Source organism: Pipra filicauda, unplaced genomic scaffold, assembly GCF_003945595.2.
Source record: "Pipra filicauda isolate LSUMZ 115617 unplaced genomic scaffold, ASM394559v2 scaffold219_size1829416_pilon, whole genome shotgun sequence".
Classification (NCBI taxonomy): Eukaryota; Metazoa; Chordata; class Aves; order Passeriformes; family Pipridae; genus Pipra; species Pipra filicauda.
The window spans coordinates 1,295,202-1,323,104 of NW_024104331.1; the positions used below are offsets into that span (position 1 = coordinate 1,295,202).

General features: G+C 50.8%; 1 protein-coding gene across 1 annotated transcript; it reads right to left on the bottom strand.

Moving 5' to 3' along the window:
- Positions 1-895: 895 nt before the first annotated feature.
- GRHL3 (grainyhead like transcription factor 3) lies at positions 896-27,347 on the bottom strand. The gene is made up of 17 exons (XM_027740164.2): positions 27,246-27,347; positions 26,454-26,534; positions 15,807-15,993; positions 15,107-15,168; positions 13,217-13,562; positions 12,888-12,967; positions 11,152-11,305; positions 10,557-10,668; positions 10,311-10,405; positions 8,595-8,753; positions 7,949-8,027; positions 7,429-7,562; positions 6,736-6,770; positions 5,965-6,053; positions 5,753-5,838; positions 4,870-4,934; positions 896-1,206 (listed from the first exon to the last, which is right to left on the bottom strand). The coding sequence occupies exons 2-17, from the start codon at positions 26,468-26,470 to the stop codon at positions 1,092-1,094; spliced, it is 1,815 nt and encodes a 604-aa protein (XP_027595965.2). The 5' UTR covers positions 26,471-26,534; positions 27,246-27,347; the 3' UTR covers positions 896-1,091.
- Between the last annotated feature and the right edge of the window lie 556 nt (positions 27,348-27,903).

Sequence of the window (27,903 nt, forward strand, 5' to 3'; positions counted from 1 at the left end):
AAAGCAGAGCTGTTCTCTCTTCCCCAGTCACGGGACTCAGGTGCATCTTAAACGTGGAGAGGAAAAGCAGAGGATGAAGAGGAGGAAGGAGGAAAGGCCCCAGTTTCCATTGGTCAGAGGATTAATTAGAAAATACAGGGCTCCCCTTGGCATTGGATTACCTGAATGGGAATCAGCTGTAAACAGTTGTAGCACAGGGGGGAAGGACTGAGAGCTGGCAGAGTGAGGAGTTCAAACAGTCCATGCAGGACAGGGAGGAGGATCACGGCTGCTGCAAAACCATCCCCGAGTCCTTTGGGTGCCTCTGAGGTCACGTCCCTGCCCTGGCTCCTGCCCAGCCCAGCCCAACTCCGACTCCAGAGCTGGGTGAAACAGCTCATTTTCCGTCTTTGAACCTTTATTGCTACGGAATATCCAAAACAACAAAACCAACAACACAGTTACAAAAGGAGTTCACGGAGAAATGTGAAGCAGCCTGTGTTTGAAATGCTCTGTGTCACCGTACTGAGTCCAATATAAAACAATGCATATTTATACATATATAAAATACAAAAGGAACAATACATCAGAAATGTATAAACAAGGGCTGTGGAGGCCTTGGTGGTATTTACAGTCAGAGATGTGGCAGGGTGGGGGGTGGGAGCAGGCAGTGTCCGTTCAACAGGGAGCTGAAAATGCATCTGTGAGAGTCTCTGTGACAGAGAGAAGCTCAGAGCTGGAAACAGTCAGAAGGTTCTGCGGCCTGGGAGAAACCCAAGACCTGGGGTAGGATCAGTCACAGCCAAAGCCACCAACTCTGGTCTCTCTGCCTGTTAATGTCACTTGGTGTCCCCAGCTCTGAAACAGCAGGTCAGGCCCTCAGCGCCAGAAGAGAATAAAATAAAATAAAATAAAAAATAATAATAATAATAATAAGCCCAGCAGAGCGAAGTTCCACGTTCACATCCATCAGTGATCTCGAGGCAGGTCCGTGGCCCGGCCCCGAGGCCGCCCCGGCCACGGGGGCTTCAAGTCAAGGCAACAAGAAGGGGCACGAGGCTGAGCTCCGTGGGCTCGGAGAGAAGTCCCAGTTAAGTGCTGCCTGAGGCTCTTTAGAGCTCCTTGAGGATGACCTGGAACTTGTTCTCTGTTTCCACCACGTCCAGGAGAAAGGCCATGTGGTTGCTGTAGTGCTGGATGATGTTGTTGTCCATGTTCACCAGGATCCTACGGGAGAGGGAGAGGGGCTGGGTCAGCACGTTGAAAGCAGGTCCACTTTGCCCAGCCCGAGGGGCTTGGCCACCGTTAATCAATTAATTAACTGATGGATTAAAGCCACAGCACGACACAAGGGAAGGTCCTGCTGAGCTTTTCACAATTCTCCCAGACATGCCTTGGCCCAGCGTTGGCTCCACAGGTAAATCCCCCTGGATTATCAGGGTGTGAATTCAGAGCAGAACTGCTCACTCCTCCCTTCCCACCCAGGTGCTTCCAGGGCTGTTCTGAAGGAGCTGAGGCTGCTTTGGGAGCACATGGAAGTGGTTTGGGACAGGCCTTTCTCCTTTCCAGAACTGCCTTCGAGTTCTGCCTGGGACCCCCTTCTGCAGGAACTCCCCCAGCCCATGGCAAATCCCTCCCTGTGCTCCAGGGATCCCAGCCCCGCTGCAGATGTCTCAGCTTCCCTGAGCAGGAATCAATTCCATGGAGACACGAGGAAAAGGGAACATTTCCAGGGCAGATTTAAACCCCAGGCTGTGGTTCTGTGCCAGGCAAGAGCCCCTTGTCCTGTGACGGGAAGGGGCAGCCTGGCATCACCCCACAGTGTTCCCATAAACCAGTGTGAAATTTGGAGGAAACAAAGAACAAATGTTCTTTCTTTGCAGGAAGCAACAACCCCTCCAGGTTCCCACTGGGGTCATTAATGGGGCAAGAGCGTTAATTGTGCAACGCTCCTCAAGCCAAGACTGAAAAGGAGGAAGGCTGAGCCTCTGACAGATCCAGCAGTTCAACAAGCACAGACAGGGGGCCCTGGTGCCCCCCAGGGAACCCCTCTGGGGCAGGGCAGGCTCCTCACAGCCCACCCTGCAGCCCTGGAGTGGCAGCTCTGCCCTCGTGTCTGGGCTGCTCTGCTCTGAGCCGTGCCCAGGGCTCAGTGCTGCCTTTCAGGGGTGCCCAGAACATTTCCCAGGGCTGGGAGTTCTGTCAGGGCACAGTTGGGGGGCACAGCCCACCCAGCACAGGGGAAGGCTGGGACACGGGGGCTGATCCATCCAGGGTGTCCCTGGGGAATCACAACCTCCGTGGCTGTATCCCAGCCCCAGCACCCAGGGGCAGGTCCCCAAGCCCTGGATCCCAGGTCTGGCCTCCCACAGGTGCCCCAGAGAGTTTCTGAGGGTTCCCAAGGGTGGGATGTCACAAAAAGCTTTGCAGCAGCAGAGCTGCTCCCTTTATCTCTGCCTATCTCAGTGCAGGAAGCCAGAGGAGTCACCTGTGCCTGCTGCTCCCGTGCTTCCATCTGATTTCCCAACCACAAACGATTCCAGGCAGTGTTGATTAGGAATCTGAGAGCCCTGTATTGTTTTTCTAGACCAAACCTCACCAAGATACGGAATTGCTTATTATTGCTCCTGAGTCACCCTGGGCCCGGGTTCATCTGTGTGAGCTCATGGCCCTGGGCAGGCCCGTGGCTGGGGTAGGACCTCGCCTGCCATCAGGCCAGGCAGGACCACTGAGCTTCACTACTTTCCACCAGATGAAGATCTGCCCCCCAAGCTGTAATTACCGAGAGACGATTGTTTAGGGTGGAGCAATAGGATGAAATTACTGAAAATTAAATCTGGGGGAGCAGGAACAGGGCCTGACCCTGCCATTGTACCACACTGGAGGTGTCTTTTATCTCCCTCACGCTTCAGCAGTAACTTCTGGCACTGGTCACGTCCAGCTTTCATCAAACCAGGTGTCAAGATTATTTATTTGAACTAATTTCCAGGCGTGGCCTTTTCTCTTCATCAGACACCCCTTTGCTCCTCCATCCTGGGGAAGAGCTGGAAGGACACCTGCCTGTTTTCCCTCCTAGTCATTATTAAACAACATTCACTAAGTATCAGACCAAGTAATGAACAGAATCAAAGCCAAACAGAGTTGAGGAGACCTCTCCCCTGAAACACTGCTGTTTCCTGGTCCACCTGCAAGCTCACCAGGGCTGGGACCTCTCCTGCCCTGCACATGCTGACACTCAGCTGGGCCAGGACACTCCAGCCCAAGCTGGAGTCACCTCAGAGGAGCTGCTGCCTGATGACACTCTGGTGACCCGTGGTGGCCACATCACGAGCCACCAGCACCGCTGACACGCCCGGGGTTGGGCTCAGCCCTGGAGCTGGAACAATAAACTGACCTCCCCTGTCCCTCACAGTTGTTCTTCTCCCAGGTCAGACTCGAGGCCCTCTCTGGCTGCAGGAGCAGGGACAGCCCCCTCCTCCACCAGTGCTGCTCTTCTTCTCTGGGGAGAAAATTCCAGTTTCTGGGGCTAATGGATGAGCAGCATCTGACAGAGCTGAGGGCCCTGAGCTCAGGAACAGGTGGAAGAACATCCTGACAAAGTTGGATACCTCACTATGGCCCATCCCTCATCCTAAAATTAGGGCCATATTGAAAAACTGTTTTTAAAAGGGAAAGGTTGCTCGGTTCTGGATTTGGAGCTGAGGTGGTTCAGCTTCCCAGTTCAGTGACACATCCCAGTGTGGAGGAGCAAGCACTGCCTCTCCCCTCCCACCTTGCAGCTGCCTCCAGGCCTCCCTTCAGCTCTGCCCCCACAAAGCAAACCAGCCCAGTCCCCTGGGATTGAGTTATGGTGACACCAAACGAGGTGGAAGATCCCACCCAGGAGCTTTAGGACTTTCTCACACCACTGCCACCAGGAAGGAGATGCAGAAGCAGGGCTTTGGGCTAAGTTCAAGATCCCAAGGGCCCTGCTGTCACACAGAGAACCTCTCTGGGCCGTGCTGGTGGGAGCAGCAGAGCTGCCCAACACAGGACCTGTCGTCAGCCCCGTGTCTCTGCCTCTCCCCGTGCTCAGAGCTGGGCCAGGGCCAGCAACAACAATGAGTTCATCTCCCAGGCAGTCGCTGCTGCTGCTGCCCAAGCCTGATGGTATCTCACTCACTCTGCAGGAGGGGCTCTAAGCTGGGCTCTGTGAAAAGAAGCCTGGCACTTTATGAGTTGTTCCCACTCCATCAGCTGAAGGGAGAACTGGGGACGGCACAGGGGGGGTTCTCAGTCCAGAAAGCATCCCTGAAAGTAGCACCTGGCTCCTCATGGAGAGCTCTGCCCTCCGGGGAACACTCAGCAGCTCCTCAGCTCCTGCCAACCCACGCCATTCCCTGCCTGGATGGGGCAGATCCGCAGGGATCCGTCCCTAACAAGCACCACGTCAGAATAAGTTGAGAAGCCATTTCACATTTACCACAAACCTCACCTGTCACCCCCTGAAAGCATCACCTGAGCCAGCACAGTCTCCCCCTGAGCCAGGGACATTTCAGAGTTGGTTTGGAGAAGCAAACATTGATCCCTCTTTGATAAGTTCTCCATAACCTCAGGCTTTTAGACTGAGACACAAAGGATCACCCATTAAACTACCCAAATAATTCCTCCTTCACCCAACTTCCTTTCCTTGGGAGACTTCACCCTCCAAACAAATATAATACAAACAGGTATTATCCGAAATCTTTAAAGCCCAGAGAGATCTGAGTTTTATATGCTCCAAATGGCACAGCCTGACATGGCTTTGCCTTTTATTATCTTGTTAAAATGCTGTTTGAGCCTATGGCAGTGTCCCAGAGAGGATGGGGGGTTTGGAGGCACAGCATGAAAGCAGATGAGAGATTAGCTTACCCTCTTTTGCATTTTTTGTAGACTTTATAAATGCTTTCTTCAGGAAGCCCATATTTTTCTGAAATCTGTGAGAGAAAACATGGCAAATCTTTGTACTTGTAAAATGAAATTCCCATGATAAAAATCAAAGATAACACCAAGCCAGGGGTGTTCAGCAGCAAAAGATCCCCCTCCCTCTTACTCGAGAAAAAAGGGGCCAAAGCCACGATCTGAACTTTCTCCTGGGGAAGTTCAGTTTTGGTCTTAGGATGATAGGAGGCTTGTAGGTTTTTCCCAAGCATTTTCCACAGAGTTTTTTTCCTCTTTGTGGTGAGGGATGGCGAGGGACAAGATGGCAAAGGATCCTCTGTGCTGACATTTTTCAAACTCTCTATTTTTAAAAATCCGTAAAACCAACAGAGCTTAAAGTGCAGCCATAAAGCCACCCCAAATCTGGGAGGTTTATTGTTTGCTTCCTTCCCAGCAGTCTCCAAAGAGAGCTGGGTTATCAGAGATGCTGCTGATAATCGTCACAGAAATATGTCTGTGCTCCTCAAACACAGCCAGGGAATTCCAGCAGGAGGCCAGAGCTGACTCCAGCTCGCACATCTCCAGCCTTGAGAACGGAAAAGGTGTTTTACGGTGGAAAATATGAATGTGCTGCCACAGGAGGAGGTTCTGTCGTGCTCTGAGCAGAACATCTTGCCATGAGGTGTGTTCCAACACAGCCCGTGCCAGGAGCTGTTGGTAGAACTCACCTGCTGCTCACACTTTCCGTTTCCATTCCCAAGGGAGAGCAGACAGGAGATGGGAGCAGCCTTACCTCCACCCCGCTGTACCCCAGCACCATGCCCTTTCCTCTGCAGTTTGCTCATTCCCCAAGGGGGGTTTTGAGAGCACTTACAGCTGTCCTGAGGCCCTGGAGATCCGGTGTCTTCAGCATGAGAGCATCAAACACTTCCTCCGACTCCCTGCGCACGTACAGCAGGACTGGAAGAGAGAAGGGGCAGCACTGACTCAGGGGTCCCCCCAGCAGGGTCCCACAGCCACGTGGCCTCGTGGAATTCAAGACCCAAGGTTTGCCTGAATGGAATGGGTTCCCCTCCCAGGGATTACCTCTCTGGGGATCCTCTTCCTTGGTTTGCTTCAGAGGAATCGGGTCGAACTCGTCCGTGAAGGAGGCGCCGCTCCGCTTTAGGGGCAGCCTGAGACAAAGGAAACAACTCTCTCAGGAGCACAGAAACAACAGCCAGCAAAATAACTCCAGCAACTGAACTTCTGATTGAACAACCAATTACCCCAGCAACCAACCAGCAATTAAATATGGGTCTGTAATTGCAGCAGCAAGTGTCCACCAGAGCTGTGACTTCCTGCCTAAGGGGAGCTCAGGGAGGACCCGCAGAGGGTTTGGTGTCACACCAAAAACAAAAGTCTTTTGCACCCTTGTGCCATTGTCTCTCTATTGATATCACCAGACGGTGGATCATGGGGGAGATGCTGGTTCCCCCCACTTCAGACACAGCACAAGTGTGATTTCTACTTCATTCCAGGTTATTTTACAGCCTCCGGTTGCTTGAACCCTCCAGTGATGGTTGTGATCTTTTATCTTCCCTTTCTAACATTGTCTCAATGAGAACAGCAGGACAGTCAGGGACCAGCTCACACTGGAGGGGCTCAGTGACAGGGACAGAAATGGATCCATGTTTCTGCAGCCCTTGAGTCCATTCTGGGCCCAAGTTTAACACATTCTGACTCTCAAGGGCATCAGGGAGACACTGTGCTGTGTTATTTTGCACCCGTGGATACACTGCCTATGGATATCAGCCAGCCAGGACATTCCCAAAGGCAGAGAGCAGCTGATGGGTGGGAAATGCACACAGTCCTTACCTGTTTGCAGCGTTGGGAGCAGCAGGAGGGAGCACCTGAAATGGAAGGGGAACGTGGATCTGTGAGTTTGCACAGCATCACTGTGAGCCAGACAAGCTGGGCTGGGGCAACACGGGCACAGTTTAAACGTGAGTTCCCTCCTCCCAGCCCATCAGTTTTCCTATGCAATTAAACCCAAACACCTGTTTGTGTTTCTTAGATCAAACGAAATCTGATGTAAAGAACTGCTCTAGATTCCTTCTTTTTGGCAAACTGGGCAGTTGTTTCTGAGGCAAGGAATGCTGATGAGCTCTGAAGGACACTGGGTTTAGGTTTCCTTCGGCTCAAGGGGGTAGAGAAGGGCAGAGATGTCCCACACATGCAGGGACTGATAATCATATTTTTCTACAGTTTCCTTTCTGCTGATATTTTTGCTACCACTCCAGTCCTCTGTGGAAGCTGCAGGTGATACCTGGAAACCACAGGAATATCTGGCTGGAAGGAACCTGGCAAGGTTATCTTGCCCATCACTGTTGCATGACTGGGCCACTCCTGACAGCCACGTCTTTGAGTTCACCACATTCCCACAAGGAATTGCGGCTTGGTTTGGGGATTTTTGCATGACACAAGTCATGTGTGGGAGACTGATCAGCCTGGAAATGATGGGGGTGAGAGGTGAGGGCGACAGGTTGGTTGTTTTCTGCGGGGACTCACCGTGCCACACCTCTGCAGGCTGGAGAAGTGGACGTTGGGGATGAACAGGACCGGCTGCGTTTCCAGGTCGGTCTCCGGCCGCAGGAACGTGATCTCGTTCCCTCTGAAGCCAGAGAGCAAACAGCCTTTCAGACCTACAGATGGAAAGTCCAGTTCATCTCAGTTCAGATGGCCCCGTGAGAGGCAGCTGTGAGAGAGGGGAAGGCGCCTTCCCACGGTGTCCCAACAGAAATATTGGAATGAAGACAGGGCTCTGTGGAACTGGGTCTCCAGGGCTGCCCAGTGCTGGCTGCCCTGGGGAAGGTCCTGCCATGAGTCCAGAGGGATTCAGAAGGATTGGTTGGTGTCAATAAAAGGCTTTGGGAGACTCGGTAGGAGCCCAGCAAGGACCTGACTGACAGGCTGCTTCCGAGTGGTGCTGATTGCATCAGGCTTGGGATACCCGGGGCCAGATCCCGTAGGAGTTAACGGACATGGATTTCAACATACTTGGGATCAGGTAACAAACACAGGCACTGACCATTGTTGTTGGAGTCCAAGCATTTTCCTTTCCTTCTGAACTGTTTCCTTTCATCATCCCGCATTTTCCTCTCTGCTCCCTGTGGGCAAGATCAGGCAAAAATCAGGACATTGGGAATTCCAAGAGAGGGTTCACTGGCTGCCTCTTGGATGGGGAGCACACTAAGGTAAAGGCAGCCTTTATTCAAAAATGATCACCTCAGAGGCTCTACAGGCCATCCAAGACTGATAACTTATCAATTAGAAAAAAAAAAACAAAACAAAACAAAAATAGAATTTGCTTTTAAAAATGAAGAAAATGTGGACGAAAACAGCAGTGAGAAATTTTTCCACGGGGAAAAAATATCTGAGATGGGGGAAGAACCTCGAAGGAAATTCTCACCTCTTCTGATATTTAAAAACTTCGGAAAAATACAGTTTATTGCGAGGCACAACCCCAGGTAGGTCTGATTTGGGGAGAACTCATCAGTGATTGTTCTGCAAAGGCCTCAGTGCAGACCCAACCCCGCCGTCCTGTCCCGCTCAGGTGAGGGGTCCTCAGCCCTGACCTCTGGGCTGTTCTGGGCTCTCACAACCTTTCTACCTTTACTCCTGGAGCCTCTGGCCACCAGGCTGAACCCCCCTTGGAGCAGCAGCTGGAGCTGTACCTTGTCACAGAAGATCTTGATCTGGCAGACGGCGCGGTGCACGAGCTGGCTGCCGCCGCCGCCGCAGTCGTACGTGTCGATCTGCAGGTTCAGGGGGACACCCTTCACCCCCTTCTGGGAGGAGAAGTCTGTGCTCAGGCAGTTCACCCCAATAAACACCTGCAAGCAGGGACAGAGGATGATGTTTTCAGCACCAACGTTCTCACCCAGCAAAGGGAGGACAGGACGGGACCAAAGCAGCTGCTGAGCCTCCTCCCAGCCCTCCCGGTGCCAGCCCAGCACCTGAGCTGTTGGTTTCCCACCCTGAGCACAGTCTTGTTCCCCTACACCTATTCCAGCTCTTCAGCACTCCCAAAATTCTGCCTGGGGATGTTCTTGCTGATATTTCTGAGCTTTCATTTGAACCAGGGACCCCCAGAGAGCAGAGCCCCCGAGGAAGGGAGGAGGGATAAGCTGCAGCCTCGGGAATTGCACAGCAGTGCTGCTGCTTAAATGAATATTCATCACACACTGGTCTCTTTTATCAGGAGGATGGAGTCAGCTCCAGTGGAAGCTTTTGAAGAAAAGCTGAGCACAGCTATAATCCACATTTTATCTCCAAATTGCCAACTCATTGGTATGATCTTGAAATTCCTCTGGACTCTGGGGACAGATTTGCAGCTGGAGAAGCTCCCACAGCTCCCTCAGCAAGACTCCAGCTGAGGATTACAGCCCTGAAACCCAGTGTCAGCTCTAGTCAGTACCTGAGTATGAGAAAGAAAACCACTCAACTGTGGTGTGAAGTTTAGTTGGAATGAGAGAAGTAACAGGTGCCACAGACGACCCAAATTCCTGACCCCTCCTGTCTCACTCCCAGCCCTCCCAGCTCTCTGAAGTCTCACCTTTACCTGCCCCAGGCCAGTGCAGGGACAGAGTTTCTGCTAAGAGTTAAACCCAGTTTTGCTGAGGTGCCCCCAGGGCTTGCCACATACCTGACATATTTCCATTTCTGACAACTTTGCCTTGAAGACATTTGTTAACCTCTTGGGTTGTAAAAGACCCACGTTGCCTTTGGGCTAAAGAAGGGCTTATTGAGATCCCAAAGCAGAGTTTTCCCAAGCTTCAGAGACATGGGGTATTTATGCTTTCCTTTTTTTCTTTCCTTCATCTGTTTTTACATGCTCCTCTCAATCCACACCCGACACAAAGTGCTGAGGAGACAGCAGAGCTGGAAAGTTGTTGCTCTAAGCTTTATAGAGATTCTAAGGTGAAAAGGGATCTTGTGACCCGCCTGGCTCCTTTCCACATCACACAAGGCACGGGAGGGTGGTCAGTCATGTCTGCAACCAACTGCTGCCTTGAAAGGAGGGTCTTTGTTCCCTGAGCTGGGGGTTATTTAAACAGGCTTCAGGTACATGTGAGCAGAGCCCTGAGCTGCTGCAAAAGCCTTTTCTTCAGTTATCCATCAGCACTAAGAAAACATCTCTGAGCCTGTCTGGGGTGTACCCAGTGTGTTTATTAGCTAATGGCAATGCTTAAACACACAGAGAAGCCCCGTGTCCTCCCCGCTGTCCTGGCGGGCAAACAGTCCCTGGGGCCGCTGGAATGGCACTGTTTGGGTTTGGAACTCTCCCTGTCTTTCAGCTGAGGAGTGGGGGGGAGCCTCTGGGCCGTCAGGGAGGAGCTGCTGCTGCAGACCAAGGCTTCCCACATCCCTCTCCCACGCACAGTTGGTACCTTTGCCTCCTCGTGGATGTTCCACACGAAGGACAGGGCGTTGTAGGCCAACTCCTCGATGTTCTGCACCGTGTTGAAGTTCTCCTTGCAGTCAGCTGGAAGGCAGTGGAGAGGCAGTTTATACTCAGGCTGCAAGACATCCCCCAGGCTCCCCAGCTCCCCAAAATCCTGCCCCTCCAAGGCCAAAAGAAGCCTTGTGATTTAATAAAGCAGTGCCAGGAGTCCCCAAGCCCACCCAGCTCGTACCCACGTCGATGACCCTCTGCTTGGCCGTGGGCTGGCGGGAGTGCCAGTGCTTCCAGAACTTGAGCTGCTCCGTGGGGATCTTCTCGTTGTCAAAAACGATCATCACCACGCTCTGTAACACAGCCAGGACAGCCCAGTCAGCACACACAGCAGGCTGGGGCTTGGTGCCTGCATTGCCCTTTCCATCCGTGCCCTGGCCAAGTGTCACAGTGTCACAGAAAACAGGTTTTATACCTGGGGAAACTGAGGCAGGCAAGGGAAGGGATTGGAGCACAGTCCCAGGGGTGGCTCTGAGGCCTGGCCACACATCCCAGGAACAAGACTGGGAACCTCTCCCTAGCTCAATCTCCCCAGCAGGGCCCCCAGCCAGCCCTCTGTGCACCCCTGGTCTCACTGTGAGAGGTTCCAGCTGCCCAGGGACACGGCCTGTGCATCAGAGGATTCCCTTGCTGTGAGTGAATCCAAGCCATTCATCCCTCCAAGCCAACACGAGCCACAAAGCCATCACTCCTCACGCTCAGCTCTGTTCCCAGGCCCAGGGAATTGCTGCATGTCTGACTCCGCGTGTCAGCAGAATTGTCAGCTTGGCTCTTACCTTCACTTTATTTGAGGACAAGTGTAAACATTTGCTGTCTCCTGCTGTCCGCAGAGTGATGGGGTAGAACTGTCCTTTGTTGAGGTAGGCCATGGGAGAGTCCCCAGACTTGATGTGAATGGCTTTGGGTGACCCCAGCGTGTATTCAAAGTCACTTGTACGGAACAAAGAGAGAATGATGAATAAGCACACGTTGCTGTTTCACTCCAAAAAGCAAAACAAGAGCCGTGGAAGCCTCCACCCCTGCAGGTTACAGGTTGCAGGCACTGCACACACAGGAGTTTCTGCTCTGCTCCCCATCTCACACACCCCGACAGCACCGAGCACCTCCCAGCACAGCACATTCTGATCCTCCCCAACACCCCAGGGAGCAGCAGTTCTCCAAGAGGCTCATTTTACCCTTTGGTTTTGGCTTAAAAATCCCTGGACATGATTGTAACCAATATTTTCCTGTGGATGGCAACAGAACCATTGCTCAACCAAACACCATAAACCAGAGCACCAGGTACCCACGAGACTTTTACAACGTGCTAAACTCAGATTCCTGTCTCCAAATTCACACCCATAAATGGCTGAGCCAGGAATACTGTCCCTTGATGGTCCTGTCGAAGCAGGAGGACCTGCAGGACATTGCTTGATTATCCAGGTAGAGCTGGACTAAGAAGCCCAGCTTGTGGAACCCTCAGCCTGGTGGGCAGCAACTTTAGTCTTAAGCTAGAAAAGATTTGTGTCACACAGAGAAAGGTGTCACTGTGGACAAGGAAATCTGAGAGAAGATCCTGATTTTCAAAAGCTCTTGGGCATCCACCAGCACCTCTGAGCATTCAAACCAGGAGGCCACAGCTCAAGCTGCTTTCTGCTGTGAGGAATCTGAGCAGGAGTCTTCACACAGACCCTCCAAGTGCCCTGTTCAGTCACCAACCCATCTTTTTCCTGCTCCACCTCTGAAGATTGGCTTGGCAGCTCCTCTAATCTAGAGCCAGGAGAGCCAGAGAACTCCAGTGCACAAATAGGGAACAGAGACGAGCTGGTGTCTGTGTGAACATCCCCACGTCTGACAGCTGAGTCACCCAGTCAGCTGACTCAGGAGGCAAATAAAAAGTGGGAGGTGAAATAATGTTACCTGCTGGGAGGTTTGATGCAGTATCTAGAGCAGTGAGGCTCTGCCTGAGAGAGGGGTGGAAAGGAGGAAGACATCCCTCTCATGTTTTAGGAATGAGAGGCACTGGCACCCTCTAAAATCAAGGTTGACTAACAGTGCTAAGTGAGAACCTAAACCTTAGATTAGGAGGAGGGTAATTATCACCCTCATCAACTGCAATCCTTGTTTTCTCTGTCATTTGCCCCATTCCAAGTAGCCTGTGGGAAGATGGTGCAGCCACCTGGATCTGTCTGTACCACAGGAGCCAAGCAGTGCTCCCTGGGAAGGGGCTGGAACACAAAAAACCCTCCCATGGACACCTCAGGGCCAAGGTGCTCATGAGGTGTGACCAAATTTACACCAGTTTGCACAGAGAACATGAACTGCTTTGGGTCTAAAAGCTCATGGGACAGCAACTTGCTCCAAAGGCACCGGGGAGACACAAATTGTCCCTGGAAAAGCACGAGCCCTATAATTTGCACTGGTCATTGCCCAGACTGGAGCGGGGAGAGGGAAGGGATGAAGTCATTCCCCAGGGAAGGGACACAGAGCCCAGTGTTCACTGGAAAGCCCGAGCCCAGGGACTGGCAGTTACCTCTTCACACCGTCCGTGCCGTAACTCTCGGGGCAGGGCGGCTCCGGCTGCGGCTTGAGGATGTCACTGAAGAGCAGCGACTGCAGACAGGTGCAAACAAAACAGTCAGAAGCAGAACCTTCCAGTGCTTTTTCCATCCACCTTCTCCCAGACGCCCCAACAGAGGCCACAGATAAAACACAGACCCCCATTTCGAAGCCTTATCCCATTTCCAAACCCAACGATCCCATGGGAGCAGCATCCTAAGGCAAAAGCAAAGCTCCCTCTGACTCCAGCATGAGCAGAGCCCAAAGTAGACCCCCAAACTCCTGCAGTGAAAGGGCTCTGACCTCCTGGGGGTCCTCTTTGAAGGTGCTGTCTGGCTGCCACCGCTGCTGCGCCGGGGCCATGGGGAGGCTCTCGAAGAGGGAGTTCAACGAGCTGTTGTCGTACACGTCCCCAGCAGGGACCAGGTAGTTGTCTGGGGTGGCCTCCAGCTTGCTGGTGCCTGGAGGGAGCAGGGCTGGCTTGTGAGGGGGAGGAGGAGGAGGGACGCCTTCGAGACTCAAGCCGTTCTTCTTCTGTGGCTCACAGTACTCCTGGGTCATGGAAACGTTCTCAGACAGGAGCTTCATGAGATGGGCTGAGCCGTCGAAGGAGGCGATCTCCGGGTCGTAGTCCATCCCGTGGCAGTGCCTGGTGGAGAAAGGGGCCTGTCTCAACCTGGGGCAGAGCGTGGGCAACCCCAGCGAGCTGTCACAGCAGGAACCAAGTGCCTTGATGTGCTGCTGGGGAGCAAACTGCACAGGTGACCTTGAGTCAGCTCCTGCTTGGCATGGGAGACCTGACAGGCCCCTGGGTGATCTCCACCCACACCTCCCAGTGCAATCAGCAAGAGCCAGAGGTGCTCAGCAGATAAGGGATGATCACATGGGATCAGAGAATATGATTTAGACGTGGTTTGAGGCTGCACATCCAGGGCCTACATCCATTATTCCTTTATTTAGGCTATTAAATGCTCAGAGCAGCAGGGACAGTAAGAAAGATAACTGCTATGTAGTCTTTGCATCTCAGTCTTTTTAGGGCTCATTGATGCTTAAAGTTGATTTTTTTATTATATTCTGGTTTTTTGTTTCTGTTTTTTTAAAGGAAAAACAATTCTCGTACAAATTCACAAACTCCAGGAGCTTAGGAAGCAAAATTCCCAGAGAACAAGATCCGTGAAAATCTAACAAGGCTGCAGTGTTGGAAGTGGCCTCTTCAGAGCAGAAAATACTTGAAGTGCAGGAGCTACCAAGTGATAAAAACCTACAAAACCACCCTCCTTGCACAGGGAAACCATCCCTTTGTGCAGCATCCCAAACTGGTCCCTCCTGCAGCAGTGACTCCATGACCTGCTGACTCTGCAGCTCTGGCTGAGCTGGGAAAAGGGGATTTTCTGCCCCTGTTACCAGGCTCAGAAAACACACCAACCCCCACATTAGCAACCCCTTGGCAGCAGGAGCCACCCCAAGGGTGAGCCAGGAGCTCCCATCCACTTTGAGCTTCACCTTCAGGTATTTGCTGAAATATCCACACTTAATAAAAATTGTAGCACTGCCCAGAATGCAGAGGCCTTTCAGAGAGGAGAAATCAGCTCAATTCAGTTTACTTATGAAGAAGGAATGAAGTATCACTCGAGAGGCTTATTCTGTCAAGTAGTTAAAAACTGACGACCAGAAAAGGTTGCCAAAGTACACAACGTTCAGGGGAGCTGAACTCACAGTGGCAAATGAGCCATTAATTTAATAGTTAATTATCTGAAAACCTCAAAGGACAAATGGAGTCACTGGAAGAGAACCCTGGGAGACTGTAAGGAAGTGAAACAGAAACCCTTATCAGCCCAGGGAATGGGAGAGGACTTGGCCATTCCCTTCTTGCTGCCAGTGCTTAATCCTTTTGCCCTTTCCAGCTGTCACAAAGCAGGAAATAAAGACAAATTCTTCAGCTGCTGCAAATCAGCACAACCCCTCTGAGCACAGCCAGACAGATCCTCAGGTGTGTAAATGGGTGTAGCTCCATTTATACCCGCTTGGGATCTGGCCTAAAGAATTTTAATGTATGTCTCAGGGTTAATAACCTGCACTGTTGTTGGTAATAACACTGTGCTTTGATGTCTATTTTATGCAAGCTAAGAGCCCCATCCTGCCAGCAGCTGCAGGAGAAGGAGACAGCTACAGAGAGCACAAACTGCAGCCAACCTCTTTCCTAGTTCGTTGCGTCCCATCATTCCAGCTGGAAGAATCCTCTTCTCCTTTGGGACCTGGAGCGAGGCAGAACAAAGGGTTTGTTTATTGTTAGATTTTATTAATGGAAAACAGAGGCAAAAATTAGCCTTGTCTGTGAGCAAGTGAAGTCTCAGAGATAAAACACTGTGTGAATAACAAACACAGCAGAGCTGGGCTCTCCTGCTGGGCTGCTGCCATGGATTCCCAAGTAACCTTAGGCAAGCCACATCATCTTGTTCTGGGAAGGACCTTCAAAAGCACCCAAGTGAGTGGGAACATCAGTCCTATTGGTTTCAATTAGGAATAAATCATATCCACATTTCTTGAAGCTCCATCCTACAGCAGCACTGGAAAAATAAAGCTGCTGGGGTCTGTGACAGCTATTCCAGCCCCGTGTCTCTCAAAAGCTGTGGGGTGAAAAACCCACCAGCTCGAGACTCAAGACACCTGGGTTCAGTTTTTCAACATGTTCTGGATTCCCTCAAAATGGTGGTTTGTGCCTCAGTTTACCCCCTGTGTGCCCTGGGGTAATTGTGGCACCGGGGGAGCTCAGGAGATGGGTCCCCTCCTGAGGTGCTACATATTTATTTTACACATATTTTACACATGTTTTCCCTTCACACTTCTCCTCTGGGACCAAAGCCCCCCCAGCCCCATTCCCAGGGGGATGTACCATGTAGTAGTCATAGAGGAGGCTCAGGGCGGCCACGCTGTCGTCGTCCCCGTTCACCCTCATCATGGCCTTGGTGGCTGCAGTCAAGGGGTTCTCCAGGTAGGTTTTCCAGGCTTCATCTTCGTTGGTGTAGGGGAATTTCTGGAAGTTCATGGTGTCATTCTTCATCAGGCGCACAGACCTAAAACTGAGCCACACAGAGGAAACCAGGAGTGAAGGATGAGAATTTTCCACAGGGCCATTTCCCTGTCACCCAGCTGGACACACAAAGGGCTTCCCAAAGGTGCTCTGGAACAGAGGAAGGATGCTTTCCTGGTCCTTAACTCCCAGAGTCTTTGGGAATACCAACTCTCCTGCCTGTAACTGTGTCCAAAATGAGGCCATGCAGGGGCAGCTGTGCCTCTGCTCCCTCCTCCTGCCCCACGGATGCAGAACCACGGCATTGTCTGCACCTGCTCCGTCCTCAGCACACACCACCAGCCACTCACATCACAGGGGGGTGTTGGTCAGTAAAAAGAGATCAGGAAACTCACAATTTTTCCTTGAATTTGGAGCTACAGGCCAGTGCAACCCACAATCAGACACTGTCACTCCGTGTTCAGAGAACCTGCCCTGCCCAGATGAAACCAAACCTCATCCATTCTCTTTGCTGCAGTTCACGGGTTTTAAATTTAGTCCTAATCTAAATAAGGATTTTTTTCCATCATTTGTGTGTGATTTTACTCAGAGGGAAGCAGACAGGCAGATCACAACCCCCTCCCTTCCACTAAAAAATTCCTGGCAGAGGTGAGGCTCATGGGACTACCTGAGCTGGGAAGCAACACACCAAAGTAATGCCCTGCCTGTCCTCTCTTCTGGCACTTTCTCCAGGCCTCTCCATCTTATGTTAGTAAACTGTCAGACACTTAATTACCCAAACATTGGTCATCTTTCCTTTTCCTCCAGCAAACCCTACCAGCAGCCAGCACAGAAGTACCTCCGTGCATTCCCTGGGTGCTCCGTGCTGGAGGCTCCCCCTGCTCCAAGGGCAGAATCATGGAGTCACAGGATCATTAAGGTTGGAAAAGACCTCCAAGATCATGGAGTCCAACCTTTGACTGAATAACCACCAAACCACAGAGGATGAGCCAGTGGCTGTGCTCCTGTCACACCCTTCAGCCACGTGTACATGGTGTCACCACCACAGCTCACACTATTCAGCATAAAATAACAAGTCCGTGGACAAAAATTACTTCTTCCTCCAAGTGAAAATGCTCAGCAGGGTCAGACAGGGTTTTTTTAGCAGAAGAGGTTTAAAAAAATTCATAAGAAGATTTCTTTAAATCTCCAAAGTCGCCAAGAGCCAGCTGGGGTTAAATCATGACATCAGTTGCTGATGTATTTTATGGGAAGGTGAAGAAAATCTACAGGAATTAAGGCAGTGAATGCTGCATTTTAATGGCATTTTTATAAGGAATATGTTGTTTTCATTAAGTTACTCTCCTTGTGTTTATAATAAGTCCTGGTCTAGACTTTTAAGTGAATCATTGGGAGAACAATAATTCCTCTTGAAAGGAACCTGGCACCTCTGAAACTCTCCATGACTGGAAACCCTGACAGGTAGTGCCAGCCTGCATTGTGGGATCTGCCCACGCTGGCAGGGGCAAAGCTGAGGGCTCAGCAGATGCTCCTGGGATGGAACCTTGGAAGGGCACGGAGGTGGACCTTGGATGGGGTGAAGGATGCTGGTCCATCCTCCCTGGCAGCCTGGCTTCACTCCTGCACACCCCCCAGTCTCTCCCACTGCCACGTCTCCAGCAGGGAGTACACTTATAAACCACACAGGGATAGCTTTGGCGATGCTCCTGAGCTCTCCTTGGCTGAGCAGCAGGGATGGGGCCATCAAGGGCTGCCTCTGCTCTCCTTGGCACCTTGTATTAAGGAATAAGTTGCTCTTCCCTCCACACCTGAGCTGCACGGGAGAGAAGCTGGAAACAGCTCTGCTGGTGGCCCGAGGCACCCAAATCCCGCTGGTTTCTGTGCTCACGTGGTTGAGCTCAGGCTGGTCCAGGGAGCAGCTCTTCCACCTGCTCCCCTCGCCCAGCAGGATAACGGGGATGCTGAGTTTGCTCCTCTTCTCCCTCACGCCGGGATGATGCACCAGCACCATGAAACCTCAGCGGGTGGTTGGGGAGTTTCGTTGTCTTTAGCGTTTCTCACGCAGCCCTTCCTCCCTCCTTTCCTCCCTCCCTCCCTCCCTCCTCCCCTCCAGTGCCGCCGCTGTCTCCGAGCAGAGCAGTCGCCGTGACTCAGGTTTCGCTGCTGCCGACTCGGCGATGGGCTGTTGGGTCCTGCCTGGACAGGAATCCTCACCCGCTCTCAATCCCATCTCCTCAAGGAAGAACAGGCAGCACCAGGGCTTGCTCAGGGTGAGACTCGGCTCCTATCACTCCTAATCAACACAGATAAACACACCGGGGCCAGATGTAGCAACAGAGCATTCAGGAGCTTGAAAAAGCACAGATATGACAAGGAAAAAAAAATGCTTTGGAGCTTTACTCTCCCTCACCTGAAGCACTCCTTGTGTGACTCCCTCCTGCCTCCCTGCCTTGTCCCCTTGTCAGCATTTCTCACCTGCTCTACACTCTGGGGGCAGAGGGAAGTTTGGGGGGGAGCTTGAGGTCTCAGTGAGTGAAGAACACAAGTTTGAAAAGTGCCCTTGGACCCAGCATCTCATTTTCAGATGCAGCTTCATCAGGCAGCTCACAGACATGTCCCCCTCATCCCTGCCTGCCCCACAACTCTGCTGGGATAAACCATCCTTGGAGCAGAGTGGGAAACCTGCCTCGCCCTCAGCCTGGCACCCAGCAAAGGCACTGTCCTAAAGTGAACTTGAGAGAGCTGAAATGTGGGCTCACTTTGCCTCGTGGCACTTGTGTCACAAAGCAGAAACTCCAGGGATGGGAGGATTAGAACAGCAGCATTTTAGGATACTCCAGTAGGATCACTGGGAGCTTCAGGCAGGACCTTGTGGTGCTTGGAACCCGCTGAGGACTGGGACAGAGGTGGAATGATGGGGACTGCACAAATATTCCACCTTGTTTCTGTTCCAGAGTCTGTATGATCCCTGAAGTTGCTGAAATACGTGATTGGAGCCACGGGAATCACCTCAGCACACTCTGCAGACGAGGTGCAGGGCAGACCCCATCCCATTTACTTTTCCAGCTCTGCTCTGACCCTATTCCAGAAGGTCAACAGGGCTAACCAGTACCTGAGAAGAGAGGGTGATGTGAGGAGATAAGCAGATATGGTGACGTGTTTAAGGTACCTTTTTGACACCAGATGCATTTCAGCCCATGACATGACAGGACCCCGTCCCACCAGTTTGCTCCCACAGCACCTGAGATTGCACAGATCGCATTAGGAACCTCTGTGCAGGGCAGATGCAGGAAAGAGGCACCCAAATCCAGATCCAAACACACCTGAACTTTACTTTCCTCACTCCCTGCGGTGCCCCTTCCCTGTGGCTGGGCCGTGTTTGCCCATTGCAAACTCCCTGCTGTGTTTGGCAAAGCAAAGGCTCCTTTCCCGGTGCTGTGGCTCAAACCCAGGGAAACACAAACACGTGGGACCTGCAGCCTCCTTCCCTCCCTCCCTCCCTCCCTCCCTCCCTGCCTGCTGGAGCCTCGGGGTCATGTGCAAAGCAGAGCAGGGTTTTGGGAAGGGAGCAGCCTGTTTGTTTCCAAACAGTTCTGAGTTTGACGCAAGGTGATCTCGGCCCCCTTTCCCGCTCCATCCCACCCCATCTCTGTTTCCCCTGTTTATCTGCCATAACAGTGGCCTCCTGGTGATGAATAAACACTCAGGGCTATGCTGAAACAGGAGAATGTGCCCAAAGGGTCTCAGTGGGGAGATGAGCCAAGCAGGAAAGAAACCCTTGTATTCCTTTTGCCTTTTGTTGGGTTTCTGTGGGAGGTTTTGCCGGCCTTTAAGCTTTGTGTTGCTTGTCTTTGTTCTCTCCCCTACAACTGATTAAGCCTCCAACCTAAATATCAGCCGTGCCAGATGCTGATGGCTACAGAGCAACACCACACTGTAAACGGAGCAGGGAATCCACGGCAACCAGCAGCAGGAATTCAAAGCCACAGAACAGAGACCCTGGCCTGGAGGACTTTAGGGAGCTCAGGAGGGGTCTTTCTTTAGCTCTGGCTTTGTGCACTGCACTCACCTCCCCCTTGAAGAACCCCATGTTCCCCAACAGCCTCTTATCAGAAATACAGGGAGGGTCAACACTGCACTGGAGAGAGCAAGGCCAGTGAAATGCTTTCTGGAGGAGATTTTGGCCTGTAAACCCTTGTCAAGGAAGAAGAGCATCCCACAAAGTGGCCTCGTAACCAAAGTCAAACTTCTCGGCTAATTCTGATTTTACCCTTTCTGCCCAAGTTCAATAAACAAGCACACCTGGAGACAAGGTGACAGCACAGCCAGCAGTGAGTGTGTTGTCACAGGCCCATTCCCAGTCAGGCAAAAATCCAAATGGAGACAGAACCAGGAAAAAAAGAAAACACAGAAAGAAACACAACAAACACAGACTAATGACAAAGAGCTCTGCCTACATGCCAAGTACAACAGAGTGTCAATCCATAGGCAAAGGCCCAGGATACCATAATCTCACAGCCCCTGACCTGCTCTGCCAAAGGGATTGGAATATTTTCTCTGGCAGCTGGAGAACAATGTGGGCTCTGTCACTGGTTCTGCAGGGGCATTTCAGGTTGTGCCCCTGGGGCAGTGCAGGTTGTTAACTCAGCACAGCCTGGTGCTCCCAGCCAGCCATCCCTCAGCAAAGGCTCACCCCCAGACAGAGCAGGAGCTTCTCTTTTCCCTGGAAGCCCCGTGTGGCACAGGCACGAGCCAGGAAACCCATCCCAGCCAGCCTGGGCCCTGCACAGGGGCAGGGCAGGGACTGCAGGGAGAGCAGAGCAGGAAAGTGCCAGGGATGGGATGGGAAGAGAAGGGGCCGTCGTGAGCATCTTTGGGAAGTGGCTCCTGGTTCCCAAAAGGGCTCAGTGGGTGGCCAGTGGAGCTCAGCACCCCAGGAAGGTGGGTTGGTTCTGGCCATGCCATGGGGAGGGTGTGGTGTGTCCTCCATGGGATGTGATGGGATGGAGCAGGGGGGACTGGGGTGTGTTGTGCTGGAGGCAGAGCCCTGCCAAGCTCTTGGACTGAATCCCCCAACTCTCCTGTGGAGCTGGAACCAGCTGGAAGTTTGCAGGGTTGAATCCATGGTGGAACCAGACAAACCATCTAGGGGCAGGTGCTACCTGCAAAATATCCAGGGAACTCAGCTCTCTCCTGGCCTTTTCAGGTTACTTACAGCTCTTTAGGACCCTTATAACCCTTAAACTCAATATTCTTCCTTTTTTCCAGGGCAGCCTAACTCCCTGCTTTTGTAGCTCTTCACTCTCCCAGGAGGAGAACCCGAGGCACAGGGGTTTTTAAAATGCCTTATCCCAGGCTGCCCAGCCAAGAAGAGAGAACAGAACCAGCCCTGAACCTCTGCTTTAAACCTTCCCATTGCACTGGTTCCTGCCTCCTGCAGGGCTCCAGGAGACAATCCACTGCTGAGTGATGTTTGGGGGACACCACCTGGTTTTGTGTTTTACCTGATAACATCACCCTTGAGGGATCCACCCACACAATCCCATTTCACAAATGATTCCTGCTTTAGTGCCTCCCCTGCCTAACAAAACAAATTACAGCACAGAATTAGTTTGCAGTTCAGGAATTACGGCTGATTTTTTTTTTCCAGAAGCAGTTTGTGATGTCAGACAGTTCCTTTTTGGGGTGCCCTGAGTTTCAGGACCGTCTGCCTCCAAAGGGAGGGCACAAAACCAGGCCCTGAGCATCTGCTGCCACCTGGCACTTGTGAGATATCAGTGTAAACTTCACTCTCTTTCTTATTTTCATTATGGACAGTTAAGATGCCTTATATACACGTATTCATGGACACAAACCTTCATCTCACCAACACACAACACACTCTGCATTGAAGCTCCCAGTCCCTCACACACCATAAAGAAGAATATACACAATGAGAAGAGCTTCATAACTCCAAGAGTTTAGGTGCTTTCAGTTATTTTTTTGTTTGTTTTCAGTGCCTATGAATTTCTCTCCCGGCTTTCACATGCAAAATCCTACCTCCTACTTGCCGTTTTATTTTTTTAATTTTTGTTAGTCCCTAACTCCAAGAGCTTTGGCTTTTAAATAAAATAAAATTAAAAAAAAAATCAGTTTTACAAGACTTGGATTAAAAAAAAAACAAAAATCCAAAAATGGCAGCAATAAAGGGACGTGAAATCTTCTGTAAGAAAATGTGTTTCTTTTTTTGCTGCTCTTCAGGAAATCTGGTTTTAATCCAGTTATTATGTGCTACTGTACTGAGCAGAGCCCAGTTTTACCCAAGTTTCCATGCTTCCCTCATCACATCCTATCAGAGGAGCCTGCAGTGACACACTAAATGATGTTTCTGTGTGAAAAAGAAGAATTAAGGAATTAAGAATTAAGGAATCAGTGAGAGCAGAGATGGACATTGACCCCCCAGGAGGTTTTAACTCCAGAGCCCTGGTTTGAGCCTCGGACTCTCAACGTGCCCCAAGAGCCAACAGGACAGTTGGTCCTCCTGTTTTAGTCTGGGATGTGCTGACCTCTCCCTATTGCCTGCAAGTTCAGTCAGGGATCAAACCTGGCACCTGGATTTAGGCTGGCTGAAGGTGAGTCCTGTTGCCCAAGAGGCTCCAGGAGGCCGTGTCAGGGCAGGACACTCGACACGGAGCAGCTGCTCCCCTGCCCTGTCCTGTTCCATCCTTGTTCCTCCCTCAGCTGCACCGTGGACTGTCTGCAGAGCTGGGATACAGCCAGGGTGGGCTCTGCCCTTTGGTTTTTATCTCTGTCTTCCCATCCTGGAGGGATTTTTCATCCCGGAGAACGTGCCTGGCTGATGCACTCTGCACATACCCTCTGAGCTGTTGTGATTCAGAGTGTCCTGTGAACACAAACCCCAAGGTCAACAAGGCTTTTGCTTTGCTGGTTAATAGAAAAAAAAAAAAACAACCAACAAAACAACAAACCAGCATAATGTGCTTCAAACAGTGTTTTTGCCAAACAAAAGTGATTCATCCCATTGCAGGTATAACCCTATGAAACAAGGCATTTCTGGAGAGCAGGGACAAGCATCAGCACTTGGACTGCAAAAAGCAGAAGGATGAAAAGAAACAAAAAGTTGACAGAGCAGGAGGCTGGAACCTGGGTAAATGACAGCTGCTCTTGTCCTCTGAACACTCGTGGTTAGGAACTAAGGGGGATAAGGACTAGTTTTGGATCAGAGCTACCCCTCACCCCCCCCATAACCAGCTACCAGCCAGAACAACATCAACACCTAAAGAACAGGAAACAAACCACGACAGAACCATGGAATGGTTTGGGTTGAAAGAGACCTTAAGGATTATCCAGTTGCACCCCCTGCCATGGGCAAGGACACCTTCCACTATCCCAGCTCAGAGCTCCATCCATCCTGGCCTTGGACACTTCCAGGGATGGGGCAGCCACAGCTGCTCTGGGCAACCTGTGCCAGGGCCTCCCCACCCTCATGGGGAAGAATTCCTTCCCAATATCCAATCTATATCCATCCTTTTCCAGTAGTCTTTCACATTTCTTATCTTTCAAACTTGGCTGTTAGCAATGGAGCCTCAGATGGAATACAACCATATGTTAAATAATCAGTTCCAGGGATTAGTGTGTTTTTCATCCCTGAGCACACACTACTCCAGGATCCCTCTCCCTGCCAGTCAGCTGAACCAAAGTGCTCACAGGTGCAATCCAAGTACAAGTGCATTTCTGGATGAATACCTGACAATGATCAACAATTTAAACACCAGCCAGAACAAAGCAGGAGAAGATCCTCATCAGTGTGACTGTCTCTATTCCACAAATTTCCCTGGAATCATTCCCATGTACCAATCAGTTGAAAATGTGACCCAGAGCATCAAAGCAGAGATACTATGTAAATGTTGATTTACCCCTGCTTTGAGTCTGGAGTTTATTCAGAGGGCTTTTACTTCTTTGTTAGGAATTGCATAGCAGTTATTTGATTGTTGCTTCTTTAATTTACAAATCTCTCCTTCTCTTTACATAACTTGAAAAAAAAAAAACCAACAACTCCAACTCAGCCTCCCTTGAAAGCTCACTTGCTCCAGCTTGGTTATCCCTTGTGTGCTTTGCTGCCAGGATTTTATAAAAGGGCTTTAACTTTTCATTCACCAGGAGCATAACTCAAGTTTTAATAACACACCTTATGCATGACAAAAATTTGCTTCTGGCGATCATGGTTTCGACCACAAAACCACAACTGGGAGTAACTCCTGGTTAACTCTTTCAAGCCCACACACTGCCAGAGTTAGACAGAAGTTCAGCTCAGAAGACTATGGAAATTATCAGTTAGAATATTTTACAATAGGCAAAACATCCCATTCTCCCATGGCACGCCAGTCTCTCCCCCGTCCTTCCTGTGAAATTAAAGTCCCAGAGGGAGAGATGAGATTGTTCCCCCTGTCATTTTGGGTGACAGGACCAGTCCATGGGGATATCACAGCGCCCTTAACATCAGCCACATCTGGGCACATGTTCAGGGCTCAGATCCATCCTCCGAGGTAGGGAGTGGATAAAGAACCACTCCAGATCCTCCAAGCGCTGCTCCTGGTGTCTGGAAAGCTACACCCAGGAGTTCACAGCTCCTTCAGAGCCCCATTGCTCAGATGAGGGGCTTTAGCAGCCTCTTCTTAAGGTTCCTCCTCCCCCTGACACCTTTCCCCCCTCACAATAACCCAAAGCCGAAGGTTTCAGCCATTCCTTTGCTCCCAGCTCCCTTATCTCCTATCAGTGCTCCCCTTCAGCCCCTGGGGAGTTTTCCATGAGGTGCTCCAGGTCCATTGTGATCCCAAAAGGTCCCCCCGGGGAGCTCCTGCCCCCTGCCCAGGCACCAGCGGGATGGGGTTGCCGCACCCACCTCCCGAGGGAATTTTCCCCCCCAGTGAACTAAAGCGGAGTTTTCCCGGAGCTCTGCAGGCGTGTCCTCGGCATCAATTTATGGAAAAACCTCGCACAGGGCCCTTTACCTTCAGGGGTGACCAAACACAGCCCCACCCCGGGGGTCTGTCCTAAAAACCGGCCTTTGGAGCCGAGATGTGAATGACAAAGGCGGTGCTGCTCCCTCGGCTCCCCTTTCTCCTGCGCGGGGTTAACGGCCCGTTAGCAGCGCAGGAGCCAAACAACCGTGTAATTCAGCAGGCAACGTAATGGCCCGGGCCCTAATTAGTGATAAATACATCAATGTCCCTCCGCAGCCCTTCACACGCACTCCGGGCGCTCTGAGAGCGAAACGCGACTCCCGAATCTAAAAAGCATCACCTATCAATTACCCAGAAACTTCAGAAAGCGAAATTTTTAAGTCACTGGCTCTTAATCAATCCAAGCAGATTGATCCCAGCATTTACATAAAATAATAATTACTGCTGCGCCTTTTCAGGGTTCTTAATTAGGAAGGGATTAGCTGACACAGCAGCTCTGCCAGGCTTGTAAACACACACACAGGCATGTGGTTTTCATCCAAAAAAACACCTTCCTAAGCACCATATGTGTAATCATACCTGTATATATATATTTATTTATTTCTATATGTTATATTTATTTTGATATAAATATTATATATATATATGGACATAGATTTCTTGCTAAATTATTTCACTAACTGGGGTTCTACACCCAGACAGCTCTTTACCACTGGATTGACAGCAGCATTCCCCAGCATTATTCAATATTCCTTCAGCCTTTCCTACACCCTGTCATACCAATGTGACATTTGTTTGCTTTTATTTCGGAGGTGTGAGGCATAATATGCTGCGCTGATACCATCAGCCTCCAAAGTCCAAAATGTTTTGGAAGTGCCAAAATCAGAAGGGAGAATTATGCAGGATCAATATGTTAAAACGCTTTTTCTTGTTAAAAAAAAAAAAAAAGAAGAAAAAAAGGGAAAAAATCAATTACAATTCTTTGATAGGGTCACAGTGTGAATCCGTTTACTTAAAAAAAAACAAACCCAAAAAAACCCAAACAAAACAACCGAAAGCAAAACACAAATCCTCCCAAACAAGCAAACAAACCCCAATAAAAATTCCTTCCAACCACGACAAAAAAAAAAAAAAAAAAAAAAAAAAAAGAATATGACACAACAACCCCTACCCTCAAAAACTAGAAACTGGTAAATACTGTGGAAGGTATTTTCTAAAATTAATAAAATAAAATAAAATGCTGTAGCTCCTGTCAGATCTTGTTGGATAGAGGCAGAGCAGACTTGCCTCTAGACAGAAATCCCATGTGTCAAGTTTTAGGCTGGGGATAAAAAGGAACCAGGACTTTAAACAACTCCTAAATAAAACCACTACGAAGTGATTCCTCCTCAGAGCAGCAACAGGTCACCGAGGGACAGAAAGTGTGGAAAACTGCACTTGCCAACAGCCGGGCAGGCAGAGAACTCAGGAGTCTCCTCCAGCCCCGGAGCAGCCCCGGCAGGAGAGGAGAGAGAGAGAGAGAAAAAAAAAAACCAACTCCACTTACTCAAGTTCATTGGACATATTTCCCCCGGGTCTCCCAAATGCTCGCAGCCAGCTAATCCCGGTGACCGCTCTCTTCTAGGACCTGGCGAAGACAGACATTGCCTGCGAAGTGTTTGATTTATGCGGAGGTTTCCCGTGCAGGTATTTGGCTGACAGGTGGGTCGGAGCCGGGATTGGCTGCCGGGACAGGTGCCCTGGGACAGGTACACCCAGACAGGTGCAGCGTAACCCTCTGCCTGCCGGCCCGCGAGGGTGGGGACGGGCCGGTGGGTGGGGAAGGAGGGAAAAGCCCTCCGGGGGGAAGGAGGTAGGATAAAGGAGTGGAATCAGGTATTCGGCTGGGTGATAATTAGTTTCAGCTTGGTGGACGCGTTCCCATCTCCCGCGATGCCAAGGAACTGTCATTTTTATGAATCGGGGGTTGATTTGTCCTTTGCTGTTTCTTTATATATAAATACACAGATAAAAATACATACTCTCTCTCTATACATATATAAGGGAATAAATTAGGGAAATAGAAAAGGCTCTTATTTTCCTCTCATTCCTATGTGGTAATTGTACAGGATAACCCTTTCTTGCCTTTCCTCACCTTCCCTCAGCTGCTCGCTCCAGAATGTCTTCGTAGATGTGGAGGCTTTTTCTTCCCCCCCTCTTAAAATTTTCCTCTTAAAAAAATAACTTTAAACCCCCCCCCCCCTCCTAACTTTAGATGCCAAGTCATGCTGGCCCAGGGAATCCTTGCATTACACTGGATGTGTAAGGAGCAGGTCTCTGGGATGACCTTTTTCCATACCGTTCACTCCTGCCTTCTGCCGAGCGTTATTCCAGCGGGGAGTCCAGGCACCGTTTTGGGAGCTGGCTGCGGGAATACCACGCTGGCAACACCTCTGTAGCAACTCACCTGTAAATGGGGAAAAGGTTTTATGCAACAGAACAAAACTCATCGTGGATTCAAGCCCTCTTGTTGGATGGTTTCTGTCATCCGTGTTGCAATGGGGAGGCAGAGGATGGGCTCAGCCGTGACTCAACGTTGACTGGATTTGGAAGGCAGGAGAGGATTTTACAAGGCAAGTTGATACAAGCCTTAAAACAAAGGGAAAAAGAAAGGCTTCCACCCCTCGTCCTCACCCCCCATCGTGTCTCACTCACTGACTGTCCCACTGGGCTCCTGCTCAGCAGGTGAACGCAGGTTTGGAGGTTTTGGAGGTGCTCACATAACAGTCAGAGCAGCTCTCCCCGGTGACAAACAGCCTCCCCAGCCCACTCGAGCGGGCACGAGGCGTGTCCACACAGGCACAGGTGAAGGCAGAGCACATTAATTTGGGTACAACACCCTCTAACACATCTCTGTGGCTCCTGGCTCAGCAGGGCCAGCTCGGAGTGCAGCACGAGGAGTGACCCTGGTGTATCTGCTGATAAGGACCTGCTGGGCTGAGCTTTGTCTGAGCCAG

Bases quoted from the DNA above. Each gene is read 5' to 3' on its own strand.
- GRHL3 (XM_027740164.2), bottom strand. The intron at 6,054-6,735 runs GTAAGGACTGTG...CCTTTGTCTCAG, and splicing joins GCTCCCAACGCTGCAAACAG to GCTGCCCCTAAAGCGGAGCG. The intron at 5,839-5,964 runs GTAATCCCTGGG...TCTCTCTTCCAG, and splicing joins GGAAGAGGATCCCCAGAGAG to TCCTGCTGTACGTGCGCAGG.